The sequence below is a fragment of the Amborella trichopoda genome, chromosome 9, assembly GCF_054954075.1.
Source record: "Amborella trichopoda isolate Santa Cruz 75 chromosome 9, AtrichopodaSantaCruz75HAP2 v2.0, whole genome shotgun sequence".
Classification (NCBI taxonomy): Eukaryota; Viridiplantae; Streptophyta; class Magnoliopsida; order Amborellales; family Amborellaceae; genus Amborella; species Amborella trichopoda.
Genome location: NC_142344.1, coordinates 54,212,672 through 54,230,160, shown reverse-complemented (window position 1 = coordinate 54,230,160; position 17,489 = coordinate 54,212,672). Strand labels below are relative to the sequence as shown.

The 17,489-nt window shown below is 33.8% G+C and overlaps 1 protein-coding gene across 1 annotated transcript; it reads left to right on the top strand.

The window, feature by feature from the left end:
- The first annotated feature begins 12,149 nt into the window (after positions 1–12,149).
- On the top strand, positions 12,150–15,304 carry LOC18447871 (uncharacterized). Its single transcript, XM_006857957.4, has 3 exons — positions 12,150–12,326; positions 12,677–12,907; positions 14,766–15,304. Exons 1-3 carry the CDS (start codon positions 12,239–12,241, stop codon positions 15,134–15,136), a joined length of 690 nt encoding a protein of 229 aa, XP_006858019.1. The 5' UTR covers positions 12,150–12,238; the 3' UTR covers positions 15,137–15,304.
- Positions 15,305–17,489: the final 2,185 nt, after the last annotated feature.

Below are 17,489 nucleotides of genomic sequence, written 5' to 3'. Positions count from 1 at the left end.
TCAGATGATGACACGTATTAAATTTCATATTCATATAATTTATAAATAAAAGTAAAATACATTGATGCGTCGGATCTAGATCAAACTACTCACTTGATCTCCATTAGATGGCTGGATTGGGAGGCAAGCATGTAGCTTATATACCGTACGGTAACTATAAAAGCTTTTCCCAAATATAAAGCTTTTTAGCAGACACAATCTAGATGCTTTCAAATATATATCAACAGTTTGAATTTTATGATTTGGTTCATCTGTGCACTTTTGATGCGAAAAGGACTACATTCTTTTGAAGGATATCGGTTGGACCTTTAAAGAGGATAGATTAGGGTAGAGCCTCGGGTAATTTGAGTTCGGCTCATCAGAAACTGGCAAAATGCTGATTCCGAAATACTTGAGCCAATCTGATTTCGACTAGCAGGGTTTTTGAACACTGCTTTGTGAATAGGAAAAAATACATATAAGGTTGCAACTTTAAACTGTAAAATTAAGGTCCACCTCAAAAATACATCAGAAAAGGTTGTTTTGATGTTGGACAACCTTCTAATTGATTATTTCGACATCAAAATGTAGGGAAAATAAAAAGATTTCGAGTCCCAAAAGTACTACATCTTGCTACACATTTTCTCGACCATCCGTTTTCAAGATTTTCATGTGTTTATAGATGTACTTGACTTGAACCATTTTTTTTGAGATTGCAGTTTTATAATTAGAGATGAAAATAAATTCTGAAGTAATTCTAAAAAAATTTTACACCAAAATTATATCTTATGACAAAATTTAGAGATGCGTCATACTTTGATTGTTTAAAGTTGCAACCTTATGCAAACCACACCCTTATGAATAAGGATTGTGCTCTGATACCACTTGTTGTACGGGGAAGCTCTAAACCCGATGGGTTAATATTTTGGTAAATAAAGTATGAGAAATAAAATATGAAACACATGCAACAATGATACAACCCGATGGGTTAATATTTTGGTAAATAAAATATGAGAAATAAAACATGAAACACATACAACAATGACACAAAGATTTACGTTGTTCACTCCAAAAGGGGTACATCCACGAGCAAGACAAACTAAAATCCACTATACCAATGAAAGTTACATCAAAGATTTTGGAACAAATGTCGACAAAAACCTAAATCGAGCAAACCCTTTTAAACCTGCTCTCCCAAACGGGACCATGCTGATCTCTCATCTCTATTCCATAAGATACCACTCTTTAAGAAGAGAACAACTTTGAGAGCAAACAAGATTTTATCTTAAGGGAAACAACCCAAAATCTCCATGAGAACCGTTTCTCTACAAGAAACCAACCTCTCACTTTGTATGAGTCTTCAAGAGGCATCATTAATATTTCTCTGATCATCAATGTTTCTCTTCATAGACAGCTCTCTTTTCTAAGAGGAAATTGTATCTCATGCATAATAGGTTATATCTCATGTGAACCACTATTCCCATATGGTGACCCCAATAGGGCATACATTCTCCTCTAAAAATATCCTATTATATAGAAACAAGAGACTCACCAAAAAATCTTCATTCTAATCCAAATATAATTTATCTCAATAACCAACTCCTAAATAATATCTAATTGGTTAATAGTAAACCCATATAATAACGAAATATCTCAATCCCACATAATATCGGAATATCTCAATCTCATATAATATAGATTAATATCAGTCAATCCCACAAAATATGTGATTTCTTTATGTGGGTGATTTTGGATAGCACTAAATCCAACAATAACCCCATAAAAGCAGGTATTTCAAATTAAGGCACTGAGTTAATTTGTCGACAATTGTGTTGTGCAACACTAATAAGGTTTATTATATCCCTTATTACCCACTTGGAGCATTAAATGCGACTGTGTGCTCCATGTGAGTGATGTCACACTCCATGTGGATAATGGCATACCTCTTCTAATGATAAAAAATACTCTCACTAAAAAAATGCTCTATGTACAAAACAAGGGTATAAGAGTGTCCAAAATTTGTTGAGTACAATAATAAATAATTTCATAGTGTAAGAACCCTAACAAAACCCATATATATATATATATATATATATATGGGTAATCTAAACTTCACAACCCTTCAAATTATAAAGGTTCAAGATAGAGAGAGTTGTGATCGGTGGATTTAATAATCTTGTAGTGTATTTTTTAAAAAAAGTTACTTTTGTAGGGCAATTTTGTAAATATTACTACAAGACAAATGGTACTTTTGTCATTCATGAGGGATAAAGTTAAAATTTAGCTAAAAGACAAAGGTACTCTACAAATAAAGTTTCAAGACACTAACTTCCAAAATGACATTCTATTTTTGTGAAAATTTCAAATTTGTCATTGCTTAATGATAAAATTACCTATTTAAATAAGTTTTTAATAAAAACATAATCATTGTTGATAAATACACCCATCACTTTATATTTTGAGAGGTTGTTAATTTTAGACAAACCCACAAAAGTAACTTCTTTTAAATAATAGAATACAATATTAAGAAATCCACCATTCACAACTCTCTCTATCTTGAACCTTTGTAATTTGAAGGGTTGTGAAGTTAAGATTATCCCTATATATATATATATATATATATATATATATATATATATATATATATATATATATATATATATATATATATATATGGAAAAAGTTTATATAGAGCCGAAGCTCTAAACAATCAAATCTGACCGTACCTCAAAATTTTAACTAAAAGAGGTTGTTTTGATACTCAAATATCTTCAAATCGATCATCTCAACATCAAGATGCATGGACATGAAAAAAAAATGGATCTCAAGATTTGGAAATAGTGTATTTTGTAACACAGTTTTGGACCGTCAATTTCCAAGATTTTGTAAATTTTCATAGTTCTGCTCAATCTACACTATTTTTGAAGCTTTAAACTTTATAAATAAGTAGGAAAATATATTTTAAGGCTATCATAAAGATTTCCAATATTGAAACAATATTACTCAACACTATTTGAAGGTAAGCTCTAATTTGATTGTTTAGAGCCTAGGCTCTATACAAACCGCACCCATATATATATATATATATATATATATAGTTTCTATGAAGGTTTGAACTCAAAATCTCGTCTAGAAACTATTTCGGTCATAGAAAACCCCTAAGATAGCTCTAAAATCTATTTCTGCCACCAATATTGAAATCTGTAGCTTAAAAAGCAGTACAGATCTCGCAAATTTATAAACACTTGGAAATGGACAATCTAGATAATGTATTATAATATACATTATTTCTAAAACTTGAAATTCTTTTTTTTGTCCATATTCATAATGGTCAAAGTCAAGGTCAAACTAAATCAATTTGAAGGTTTTCAAATGTCAAAACTATAGTTATTGATGAGATTTAAATTGGGGCTTTACTTCTTTTTTCTATGAGGACTAGGCCCATTTTAATTTTTTTCCTTTTTTTTTTCTCACAAAAAGAATGCCATGCATATTGTTTATCAAGTGGAGAGACCCTGAGGAAAAGGACTTCTTGTTTCTAAAGGTGAATCTATCGGAATTGATTTACCCCTTAATGAGTACTCCCAATCTAGTTGGTATTGGTTAGGGGGATGCAAAAATAGTACTCAAAGGTCCTTTAATCTTTTTGGCATCTATTGTTCTCCCTCGAATATTTCCCTTCCTAAAAAGTAATTGTTTGAGAAGTTTCAATTGGTTGCAATGAAGTTCTAGATCCACATACTCCACAACATCGAGTTGGTAAAAAGAACCAATTACAATGCAATTATGTATATTGGAAGAAAAAATCATGGAGCCTTCGAAGGAGGAGGACGTAAATTATCGTCTTTAGGGAGTATAGTTTACTTCTACTCCCTCAGACAAAAAAGTCTTAAGATAATTTTTTTAATCTTAAAATTTGAGAACCACTTAAAAATTACTAAATAATTACTCCCAAAAAAAAAAAAGATTTTTTTTTATACTCAAATCTCCTTATCTTAAAATTGAACTCTCCCTATTCAATCTCAAAATATTATTTTTTTCAAGTATATAGCTAGTACAATTAGGAATTTTTTCAATTGAAGTTAATTTATGGGTTGAAGAGATAACATTCTCAAAATTTAAGATCTTAAAATTAGTATTAGGTGAGATTTTACTCAAAGGAGTAAATAAATATATATTATGATTAAAATATAGTATCTTTTAGCTTGACTTTGAGCACATGTAGAGAGAGAAAGAGGAGAAAGAGTACAAAAGTAAGAGCGAGAGAGGAAGTAGCACCGCCCTAAGGTAAATGAAGGAGCACGATGCGTAGAGTACAACTCTCACAAGTTGCACCAATTGGTGAGATAGAATTCCTTTTTTTTTTTGTTGGGTGGATAGGTTCCCCACATTAATGTATTGGATTGTTGGATTTTCAATCAGGGTACTAAAAAATAATTAAAAAAGAAGAAGAGAATTTGGGTTTTTTAGAGGTTAAAAAAACATTAGATAAGCTTAAATACAATGAAAAAATATATAAATAGTGGGTTCTAGAGGGATGGAATTGAGCCGATATCGATATATTTCTGAACTGGTTTGGCACTTATCGATTTTTTATCAAAATCGGTAATTCCTAATCCCGATCCAATCTAGTGGGTTTTAAAACACTGATGGCCCGTAATAACAATGTTAAGAAAGAAGGAAAACAAGTTGTTTTGCCTCATGGAGGAGGTTAAAAGAGAAAAAAGATTATTTCCCTCTTAAAGAGGCTGGCAATGGGCCGGGCCTATCAGACCAAGACAAATAAAATATAAAAAATAAAAAATAAAAAAATAAAACGAATGTCAGGATTAATTGAACTAGACTGGTCCTTGCCTTGGCCGGGCCAAGCCCTACTTAGTTCAGCTTTGCCCTCAAGCCCTAATGGCTTGGCCCTCAAGCCACATTTTGTGGGTCAAACCCTAGTTTTTTAGGGTTGGGCACATTTTGTGGGTCAAACCCTAGTTTTTTAGGGTTGGACAGCCCAAGTCATACCAAGCCAGGGGCCCGTTGCCACTTCTACTCTCAAGAGAGAGTGATCATGTTCACGATAATAACTCTGTTTATAAGTTGTTTGATGGGATTAAAAATTGCTTATTCGAATTGTAATCAATAAATATCCGGGGACCGATTCTCTTACATAACCACCAGCCCAAATTGAACAAAATTATTCAATTCCAAAAAGGCTTTGTCCACTCTTATCCAACAAATTGGTTTCATCGTATTATCATCTAAATCTTATTCCAACTATTTGCAGTCGGTTATACGAATCATGTTATGCCATTCTATTCAATCCAACAAATTAACAACCCTTTTAAAAATTCAATTTTTACAAATTATTTTTTATTTTCTAATATTTCAACTATTTATTTACTTTTGACCCATTCAATATTTCAGTAATTTTCATCATTATTTATTTTTGCCGTCCAAAAAAAAGGTCGAGAGTGAGAGATAAAGAAGGGGTGTGGAGACTAGAGTGAGAGAGAAAGAGGGGTGTTTCCCTTCAATCAAAAGGGACAAAAGAAATAGAAAAGAGTATATTTTTTATTTGGTTGCCTCTCCCTAGTGTACTTACCCCTCTCTCTCTTACTCTTTCTCTCTTTAAAAGTGATAGCCCCTCTCTCTCTCTTACTATTTCTCTCTCTAAAAGTGATAGCCCCTCTCTCTCTCTTACGCTTTCTCTCTCTAAAAGTGATAGCCCCTCTCTCTCACTCTTTCTCTAAAAGTAATAGCCCCTCTCTCTCTTACTCTTTCTCTCTCTAAAAGTAGTAGCGCCTCTTTCTCTCTTACTCTATCTCTCTCTAAAAGTGATAGCCCCTCTCTCTCTTACTCTTACTCTTACTCTTACTCTTACTCTTTCTCTCTCTAAAAGTGATAGCATGTACCTTGAGTGTGTGACAAGAAAAGTAAATGTCAGGGGAGAATCACATGCCTTGTTTGCCAACCACAAACTCCAACCCTAACCCCAACACGCCCATGTGTGCTGGGCCGCAATATCTATGAATATATATTTCTTAACCACTCTACAAATTCAAACCTCCTATCTCTTATTATAAATGAAGGAAAATGTTTTGCACCTTTAAAATGTAGAATTAAGGTGTTACTCAAAAGTCCATTTAAACGTATTATTTTGATGTTGAAAAATCCTCTAATTGAGATATATAAATATGAAAAAAAAAAAAAAAATTGAGTCCCAAAAAATAACATATTTTGCAATAAATTATTTGGATAGTCCATTTTCAAGATTTTCATGTATTTATAGATTTACTTGATTAGAACTATTTTCTTATTTTAAAATTTTATAATTAGAGATAGTAATTGATTCTTAAGCCATCTTAAGAATTCTTGACACCAAAATTGTATCTTATAATAAAATTTGAAACTGTGCTTTAATTTGATTGTTTAAGGTTGCAACCTTATGCAAACCACACCAATAAATGAAAGTTAAAATTACTATTCATAAAAGGGATCAATGAATTTTGAGCCTCAGAAATAGATCTAGTGGTATTTATATTTTATAAATTTGCAAGGAGAGTGATTTCATGTCACCTTGATGAAACCACGCCTCTAGAAAAGTATGTTTGTAGTATTTGTATGACCTAAAAAGTGTGTGTGCCCTCTCTTCGTGCCAATAATCGATCCTTAAAAAAGTAAAATTCAATGTGCACCTTATATGTGGTAAAATTAAGTCCCTCTCCAACAGTGAATCTAGCCCATCTATTTAATGAAGATCTAGGCCTTTTTTAACTCAAAATTTTTTTTTTTTATTTTTTTACATTGTTCATCTAATCACAACTAAACAAATTTTGGGAATAGAAAAGATCCATCCAAAGCCTAAATCTAAACATCTTGCCAAAATCCACAATCTATATTAATTGGACGAAAAAGACACTTTATGTGGTGTCTTTTCAAATTTTGCCTTTTTGTGACGGTTGATTTTGCCTTTTTGTGACGGTTGATTTAAAATTTTAGGGAGTTAAAAATCTAGAATTTTAGGGAGTTAAAATCTCAACCATAATGATATTATAAATTTTTTTAAAAAAAGGATAAATTTTTTTGATATAATTTTAACACCATAAATTATAAATTTCTTTGGCAACACCATTTTTTAACATCTATCTACAAGATGAATAGCTACTCAATGTATCGATGTAATTGAAGAAGTGTGTTCATAAACTATTTTACATTACATTTATCTTTTCCTTTAATGGGTGTGGTTTTTGCAACCTTAAACAATCAAATTAAGTTGCACGTCCAAACTTTGTCACCAGATGCAATTTGGTGTCGAAAGTTCTTAAGATGATGCAAGAATCTATTTTTTTTTAATTATAAAATTTTAAGCTTCAAAAGTGGTTCAAATCAAGTCGAACATGAAAATCTTGAAAATAAACGGTCCAACTAATGTGTCACAAGATGAAGTATTTTTAAAGATTTGAAATCTCTTTTTTTTCTTTTATATCATTGTTTTTCAACATCAAAACAGCCTTTCCAAAATATTTTAGAGATGCATCTTAATTCTACATTTTAAATTGTCCATCTTATATAAACTTTTTTTCTTCTTTCTTTTTTTTCCGTTGTATCTATTAGGTGTGGACAATAGCAAAGCTATAGGCCAAACCGGGCCCACAAGGATTAGGGCTAGGCCTAGGTGAGGCCTAGATTAACTCCAAGGCCTGGTCTATTACAAACCTGTGGGCCCAAGCAGTGACCAAACCGTTGGTCCGTCTATTAGACTCGACCCTAGGCCATGTCGGGTTTGGACGTATCAAACAATTATCCTAAACTTTGAAGGAAGGGCAACTTCTTTGTTTTTTTTCTCCTCTTCCATTATTATTTACACCTGCAGATTAATCTGGTACAACGGGATAGTGTAGGCCGTCAGATTCTTCGGAAAAGATCTGGATCGTTAAAAATGGAGCAAAAGCCGCCGCTTTTACTGTGCATGAATGACATGACGTGGACCTTGTGGATAAAAGGTGTTGTGACAGACACCTGTCACGTGGGCTCCACCCCACTGTAAGAGAAAATTCACCGTGGGCCGAAACTTCTGCGAAAATTTCGCGTGATTCGATCTCGATCTGCAGTTCCATTGGTACAAACAGGAGAGTAACGAGTGATGCATTTCGTATGATCACGGGTATATGTACTGTTCGATGTCGACAGTGACGGCTCTGATCAAAGGTAGTGTGCCATGGCATGTGACGGACATAAAAGAACGTGCGTATGGACGAAATTACCATAACTGAAGAGACAACTCACTTTTTTCCGTACGGATATGGGGTGAGGTCGGTGAACCGCCGGTAACACCACATAATTTTATACGTATTTACTAGTAGCACACCCCCATAATTCAATTGCAACTTGCAAGGAACAGTTGACAGTATACCCCATAGCTCATTTGGAAGTAATGGCTTTTATTGCTTGACATTTTTGGTAGTAGCACATTTGTACCTCAGTTGCAAGTTGTTGCTTGTATTTTTACTTATAATTTCAGAAACTACTATCTAATTCAAAAAATATGGGTAGGGGCATGTCATCCTTTGTTAAATTATTTCCCAAAAATAAAATAAAAAAACTCACCTTTTGATTCAAAAAAAAAGAAAGAGAAAATTACACATATACAATTACACATATATCAATTATTTTAAGTGTTATGACAATTTCACCTAAATTTTTTCATTATTACTACTCTGTCCATTTTTATATGTTATTGTGACATTTTGATTATATTTTTAAAAGTTGACCAAATTGCCTTTTTTAGATTTAAATGATCCGAAATTTATTTTTCCATGAACTAATAATGATTGAATTTTTTGAATATTCAAAATCGTAAAATTTTTATTTTTTGGACTTCAAAAAATAAAAAATCTTCGGATGAAACTTAACCAATAAGATGTGTAAAATCACTCCACAAATATTTTAGGGGAAGTATAAAATGAGACTGTTTATCTCTGGTACAAGGTGGTCGTATTAATCTTGACCAATGGATGTGAAATTGGGTGGCTGCAATTATTCCATTGACTAAGTTCAAACTTCAAAATAAATTTTTCCAACTTTATGACACATCCAAGCTATTAAATTTCTCATCGGATGGTTGAAAGTAATTGTGATCACCTTGTATCAAAAATAAATGGTCTCATTGTATACAATCTCAATATTTTATATTATCAACTAATATAAAAAAAAAAAACATTAGCACAAAATTTTTCAAACGTTCACTCTTTTAAGAAATCAACAATTTACTCTAGTCAAAATTGTGAAAACTCAATGTTTGCTCTTTTCAAGATCGTCTACATGCTATTTCGGAGCTTTAAGGCCCGAAATAGTTTACAGACATTGAAGGTCCAAAATTGCTTTTATTTCAGATCCTAAAGATCCAAAAATAGGGACATTTCAAACTTTGAAAGTCGATTTGTTTGTTTTTTTTTTTTTGGATCCTAAGATTTGATAATAGGGCAATTTCAGATCGTAAACTTCTGATTTATTTTATTTTATTTTGAATATGGAAGATCCAAAAATAAGGTAACTTTGAAAATTAATTTCAGGGCTCCTAAAAATGGGTATACATGTAATATCCAAAATTTTGAATGTAACAAGTGAAAATTTTAGGTAAAATTGTAATAATGCTTAAAATAACATACATAGGTGTAATTTTCCTAAAAAAAAAGAAGAAGAAAGACACCTTACGGTATCCTTCAAATCTATTATTTTGTTTGGTGAGGTTGGTCAAAATTGCCTACCTTATACCATACACAATTAAAGCGCACCTCTAAATTTTATTGAAAGATGTAGTTTCGATGTTATAAACTTTAGAATAACTTGAAAATTCTTGTTCATCTCTAATTATAAAATTTAAAATTATAAAAATGAAGCATATTGAAGTACATCTAAAAATACATGAAAATCTTGATAACAGTCGGTCGAGATAATTTGTAAGAATATGCACTATTTTTAGAATTTAAATTTGTATTTGTTATTCTATCCATAAATTTTGAAGTCCAGATAATCAATTAAACTTTTTTCCAACTTCGAAACATTTTTTTCCATTTGATTTTTTATATGTACCTTACTTTAACGGTATAAAGTTTTTGCCTTATATAAACTTTTTTCTTTTTCATTAGGATGGACCGGTATTTTAAAATACACCGATCCAGATTTGAAATCAGCAATCTGAATTGCAAATCGGCTGATACAAAATCGGTCGGCTCCAGTTCCAAGATGGGATGGTACTGATATGCAATGGATCTTTTTTTATGGCTTGAAATCGATATTTTTACTTCTAGGATCCTTGAGTTGGGACTTCCAATATATGCTATCCCCTCGCACATGTTTAGGTGCATTTTGCATGCATAAAATTCTAATGCAAAAAGATATTCTACTCCCTCAAGAGTATATTGTCCATTTACTCCCTTGGGGAAAACCCCACCTATGATTAGTTTTAGGATCCCAATTTTGGGGATATAACCTCTTTAGTGCATAGATTAATCTCAATAAAAATAATTCCTAATTTCACCCTATAAGCAGTTGAAACATAATAATGTCTCACGATTGAATAGAACCCGTCCAATTTTAAGAGGTTGGGATCTAAGTGTTAGAAAACTCAAATTTAAGAATTTCCTTTTTTGAGAATAATTATCTAATGATTCTTAAGTGGTTACCAAAATTTCAGAAAAAAAATCTCCCACGTAGATCATTTGACTAAACGAGCATAAGTAAACTATGCTGCTGATGGAACATAGTATACACGCTAAATTCTCATTCGTTCCTAAAATTGAAGAAAGCATTACTATGACTTAACATATTCTATGAACGATTTGACATTTTGAGAGAAACTAGGTCCTAAGCAATAATTTCAATAAATGAAATGTACTCTTCTTCGCAATCACTGTTCCAACGATCTATTAAATGATGATAAACCCAATAGTCATGGTTATTACTATGATATTAATGGACCTTGGTATATTTTTACTCGGAATTAACTAATGGGTGTGGTTTGTATAAGGCTGAGGCCCTAACCAGTCAAAATAAGGCTCACCTTTAAATAGTGCCAAAACATATTTTTTCAGTTAAAAAATCTTTGTGATGGGTTGAAATATTATTTTCATCTCTAATTATAGAATTTAAAAATTAAAAATAGTATTGATTGAGCAACTATTTGAACACTTGAAAATTGACAGTCTAAATAATACATTACAAGATGCACTATTTTCAAAACTTGAAATCTATTTTTTCTCCTGTCCACAATTTTACGTCTTAAGATTGAGATGATTGAATCGAGGGTTTTTAAACATCGAAACAAACTTTTCTAGTTGATTGAATTGAAGGTTTTGCAGCATCAAAACAAACTTGAATAGTGGAGATCAAACATATCTATTGACATTTGTAATCTTGAAAAGTTGACGGTCTAGATAATACATTATAAGATGCACTATTTTCAGGCATTGAAATCTATTTTTTTTCCTGTTTATAGATTTTAAGGTCGAAATGATATAATTGAAGGCTTTTAAGCATCGAAACAACCTTTTTCTAATGAATTTTTGAGGTGCTCTTTAATTTGATTGTTTAGCGCTACAATCATATATAAATTATTTCCCTATAAAAATGAGCCAAAACCCTAAAATTAAAAAAAATATCTTAAAAGTTAAAAATTTAAATACTAAAAATTAATTTTAAACCACTAGATATGGCCTTGCAAAATCTCAACCTTTACAAGGGTACTTAAGGGTGGCAATTGGTCAATCCGGACTCATACCCCATCTTTTGATTTAAAATTTGGATCCATATCCTCGAGATGGGGTCCAACCTACAGATCTCGAGTTTGGTCTTGTCCATTGCCAGTCCTATGGTTACTTGTCCTTTTTCTATTTGTTTATTTATTTATTTATTATAACTTCCTTATTAAAAAAAGTTTGTCTCTAAAATGACACAAGAAGATGACGAAAAGTCATGTACATCGGAATAAACCATCACCTCACATCTCACCGCACTTACTTCTTAATTAATTCGCACGGCCCGTACCCTATAACACCATTGCCTGAGCCTCCGTTTCACTTACCATTTTAAACTTTAAAATCTATTTCCAAAGCATTAGCTCCAATTCCCTAAGTACTGGGCCTAAGCTTTGCTCACTAAATAATCAATTAAAGGACCTCTGAGCCACAGGGTTTGCAGGTGCAGGTGCAGGTGCAGTAGTATTGCAGGCGTCAACTGATCCTTAAACCTACTTTCCCTTCCCTTGGCGATGGCCACCCAGGAGCACCATTCCCACCCAAGTAGGCTCACCCACTTCGAGCTCGACGCACCCGCTTCCAAGGTCCCTCGCACCAACTGTAACTTCTCTCTCTCTCTCTCTCTCTCTCTCTCTGTTGAGAGATGTAACATAGGTGTGATGGCATGGTTCTCTCTCTAGATTTGAGTAATTTACAACGGAGTTAGACGGGTCTCATGAGTTTCTCTCTCCTCCTGGTGATATGGTTTCTCTCTCTATCTCGAACATATGGCAATATAGGATTTCTTCTTGTGTAGATTGGTTTATTGATAATGAACATGGTGATTTGGGTTTCTTTGTGTCTGTTTTGGAGATGGAGTCATGGTCCTCTCTCTCTCTCTAACTGAATAGTTTATCTCTCTTTGTAGTAATGTGCTTGTGGGCTTTGTGGTGGTGTTATGGGTTTTGCAGGTGGAGGAGAAGAGGAGACTGTTAGGCTGGGGCATGGGCTTGGGCTTGGGCTTGGGCTTGGACTTGGAACAGGTCGGTATTGCTTCACGTTTTTGCAGCTTCAGGAGCTGGAGCAGCAGGCCCTCATATTCAAGTATATGAACGCCGGTTTACCAGTTCCTCTTCAGCTTGTTTTCCCCATCTGGAAGAGCATCGTGGGTTCACCAAAAGCAATTTATTGTCCCCCCATCTGTAATGCCTCTCTCTCTCTACACTTGTTGTGAATTTCTGATCTCTCTCTACGCTTTATACTGCAATTTCTTTTCTTTCTCTGCCATTGAAGCTCCTGGGATGTGCTATAAGCTCTCCTTTCTCTGTTTCGACTTCGTGGTTTGTAATCTCCCTCTCCACTCTCACTCGTACTTCCTGGACTATGGTCTCTTAGGCCCGCCCTGGCCCGACCCTACTCCCCAGGCCTAGCTACCCTTTGGAGTCGGCCTAAGCTCCATCTGGCTCAGACCAGCTTGGCTCGGCAATAGTCAAACTCAACCAGTCAGAGCCCAATCGGGCACTAGCAGATCCAGTTTTTGGTCGTCCTGACATGTATTTAAAAAACAAGTTAAAAAAAAGTAAATAAATCTTAAAAAGTAAGGATGCCGTTTGTATGAGCTTAGGATCTAAACAATCGAATTAGAGCGTACCATCGAATGGTGTCAAAAAATGTGGTTTTAAATATTAAAAATCTTCATGATAGCCTTAAAGTACATTTTCATATTAGTTTTCAAAATTTAACGCTTCAAATATGATGTAAATGACATATTTATGAAAATCTTGAAATTTGACAGTCCACAAATGTGTTACAAAATACATTCTTTCCAGAACTTAGCAGTCCATTTTCTCTTATGTCCATGCTTCTTGATGTTGAGATGATCAATTTGAAGATATTTGAGCATCAGAACAACCTCTTCTAGTGAAATTTTTGAGGTAGGCTCAAGTTGATTGTTTAGAGCCTCGGCTCTATATAAACTTTTCCCAAAACGTAAAGGATTGTTTTGCACCAGAATCGTTTGGTGCTTTGCCGGAGCTATGAAGCATCCAAGATGGATGCAAATAGATGATTCATTTAAAAACAAGTGTAATTAATTGTCTAAATTTTTTTTAATATAGTTATTATTTTTAGTTTTTTTCCACATCCATGATCTTCATGTTAAAGATTATATATTTTCTAAAAATTAAGATCAAATTATATTTAAAATATATATTTATTGCCAAACCCGCATTTCTACAATATGCGGGCTGGTCGCATAAAAACCGTGTCCTTGTTTGTAATGTGTTTTTGAATTTTTATTATTATTTTGATAAAGATTGAAAATTGTTTTGGCAATAGAAAATTGTTTCATGCATACCCATATCTACAATATTATGTGGTCCAGAAGTATAAAGCATCCATTCATCTAAAAAAAGTGTAACTAAGGGTTCAAATGTTTTTTTAATATAATTATTATTTCTAATTTTTTATTTTTTTTTCATATTCATGATTTTCATGCTAAATATTATATATTCTCCAAAAATTAAAATCAAATTATATTTAAAAAATATATTTATTGTCAAGCCCTCATTTCTACAATATTCAGGCTGGCTACATAGAAACCTTGTCCTTTGCCAATTGATACTTATTTTAAAGTTTTCCCTTATTTTATGAAAAAATTTAAAAAATACCCCTCTGTAGTGTGCACAATTCAAGTTTTTAAAATATTTTTCACTACTTTTGACCATTATTTAGACGTGCTTTGTTCAATCATGTTTTAACATTTTTTGTAATTTTTTTTTTGTCTGTTTAAAACTTCTTATGCTTCAATATATTTTAACTTTTTTAACATTTTATCTTATGCACGGCCCTGGCCTGGCCCTTGGGCCACATTTTGTGGCCCTGGTCCTGGGCTTTTAAGCTTGCCGAGCCACCCGTCACATTGTCAACCCTAGCCCACTCTCTGAACTTTCATATTTCCATAAATCTCTCCTTACACAACCATGTAACCTCTCTTCTCCCCATCTTTTTATGCCCTCTAATGTCTCTCTTACCAGTCTTTTTGTGTATGTATGTGAACAGTTGGTGGTGGGCTGTGCTTTGAGTATCGTAATAGGATGAACCCAGAGCCCGAACCTGGGCGGTGCAGGCGCACAGACGGCAAGAAGTGGCGGTGCTCCCGCGATGTGGTCCCGGACCACAAGTACTGCGACCGCCACATTCACAGAGGACGTTCAAGAAAGCCTGTGGAACACCAAACCATCAACAATACCCTAACCCTAAGCACCCAGGAAGGAACCCAGTTCCAGGCCCAGAGTCAGCCCACTGAACCCATGAAGGGCTCGGGCCATCGCCTCTCTTTCTCTTTTGGTCCTGTGGCCCCTACTGGAACTCAGGCGGTGTCAGAAAACAGCAATGGTGGCGCCAGCAAGGTCGATTCATGTGGCATTTAGCTTGGTTTTAGAGGGAGAGATTGGGATTGAGTTTCTTGTTCTTGACAGGGATGTTATACCCAAAAAGAATGTGTATGTTATAATATGTCCTTCATCTTTTTCTCCTTTTGTGAAAGTGAAGAAAGTGGAATTTCCTATGGAAATGGTATCATGAATTGTGTTGGTTTATTATGAAGGGTTTGGATGGTCCTTCTTGTGAAGCAGGGAAGGCAGCTCGGTCATAATAAGTTAGGGCCTAACTATGTATCGGGTCGGGTTGGGTCAGGGTGCAGACATGAAAAAGTGATGGGAAAATATCGTACAGATCCCTAATTTCTCATTTTATGTCACGGTAAACTCTCTTTTTATTTTTTTTCCTAGCGGCGTAAAAAATCTTCGAGTATTTCACCGTACTCTCTCATCTCTTCTCTCTCATATTTATTCACTTTTGGCCACAAAAACTAGCTTTAACAAATTGTTTTATTTTATGTCAATTCAAAAGCTTTTTTAACCCTATTTTACGATTTTTAAAAAAACTTTTGGATTGAGATGGAATAAAATAATTTTTTGGGCCTAGTTTTTGTAGCCAAAGTGAATAAATGTGAGAAAGTAGAGATATGAGAAGAAGGTGGAATATTTGAGGGTTTTTTTATATCACTTGAAAGAAAAATAGAAAGAGGGTTTACCGTAAAATACGATGGGGAATTAGGGGTCTGTACGATATTTTTCCAAAAATGATATTGGACTCCGACACGACCATACATGAATTCATTAGACCCAGTCTTGGACCCAAAAATATAATGTGGTACCTGGATCTGGACCAGACTACAAATTTATAATATCTATGCATTTTACTATATTTATATGGAAAAGTATACAATGAAACTATTTATCTTTGGTACAAGGTGGTCACAATTAATCTTGACCATTGGATGTAAAATTGTGTGGTTACATTTATTGTAGTGACCAAGACCCGATCGGATCTAAACCCGGACCCAGACCCTAGTAGTGTTCAGGTCCAAGATTTGGACGTAGACTTGACCCACCAGGTCCAATTTTTGGACCCATAATCGGGCTCGAATCAAGCCTTACACTTGAGTCTTGCCATCCATGGTCAGGTTCAAATCCAGGTCTAGGTCCCTTAACACCTCTAGACTTGACCATCTTTTTTTATTTTTTCCTTTGTTTTTGGCCCGGCCCAGCTCTAACATAGCCTAAGCTGGGCTTGGGCTGGCTCTGTGAGAATGAAGCTGGCCCGGTGTGGGCTGGCCTGTCTAGATCCTTATTGCGAATTGCGAATCACAACAAGGGTAATAATCTCATGAATGTTTGGTCATACACTTGAGAAAGGTTGGGGGGTCGCCCTAGAAGCCCTGTTGCCTGGGTCTAAACACCTTGTACGCGCATCTCCACATTCTAGTTGAAAGAGCTATTTTCTTTTTATTTTTTTATTTTTAGAAATGTCCATAATTTTATTTCTACTCCTAATTATGAAATTTAAGGTTTTAGTAGCTCATATTGAGTACATCTATAAATAATTGAAAATATTGAAAATAGATTATCTACATAATGTGTTTCATGATATATTATTTTTAAGAATTAAATCAGTTTTTTCTTCTTATATCCAAGCATCTCAAGATCATGATGATCAACAAGGCTTTTCAGTGCTGAAACAGTGTTGGAAACCCTTCGGAAGAGATTTTTGGGTCTTATTAACTTTAGTAATTTAGTTATATAAGGCTAACAAATCATGCAAAATTTTCATTTGAACTAATCTCACTTGATTACTTTGATATTATTTTAACTAGTCATTTTTTTATCAAATTTTAAATAGGCCATCAAAGAATACATGATCACATGTCACTAGTTTTTAGATGTGTGAAATACTAAATAATAATTAAAATTTAATAAAACAGCATCCAAAAAAATATGAAGGGAAATTTGAAAATACACCAAAGGAATTCACTATTTAACATTTTACTCATCTATTTTGATTGAATTTCAAAATGCCCATCCAAAGTCACACAAGACTTTGAGTTGAAATAGTGATAAAAGGGTAAAATATTAAAGCCAAAAGAGATTATCCTCCCATAGGAGGTAAAACCTCTTGGGTTTAGGTGGCATTTGAAATCCTTATGAGAATTTGTACGAGCCTTTTATATAGTGAAACATAAATTCGATAGGAGTGTGGTCCTCTTGTAGACCATACTAGGCAAATGTGATTTGCCAATAATCGGACTAAGCTCGAAGTGTTAGGCCAACCGAGTTGGAAAAACCGAAGGTACTTGGGTGTAAAGATATAACCGATGAGGGTTTAGTGAGTTAGCTCTTGATTTGGTCGGAATATGCCCGGATGAGAGCCGAAGGACTGTGT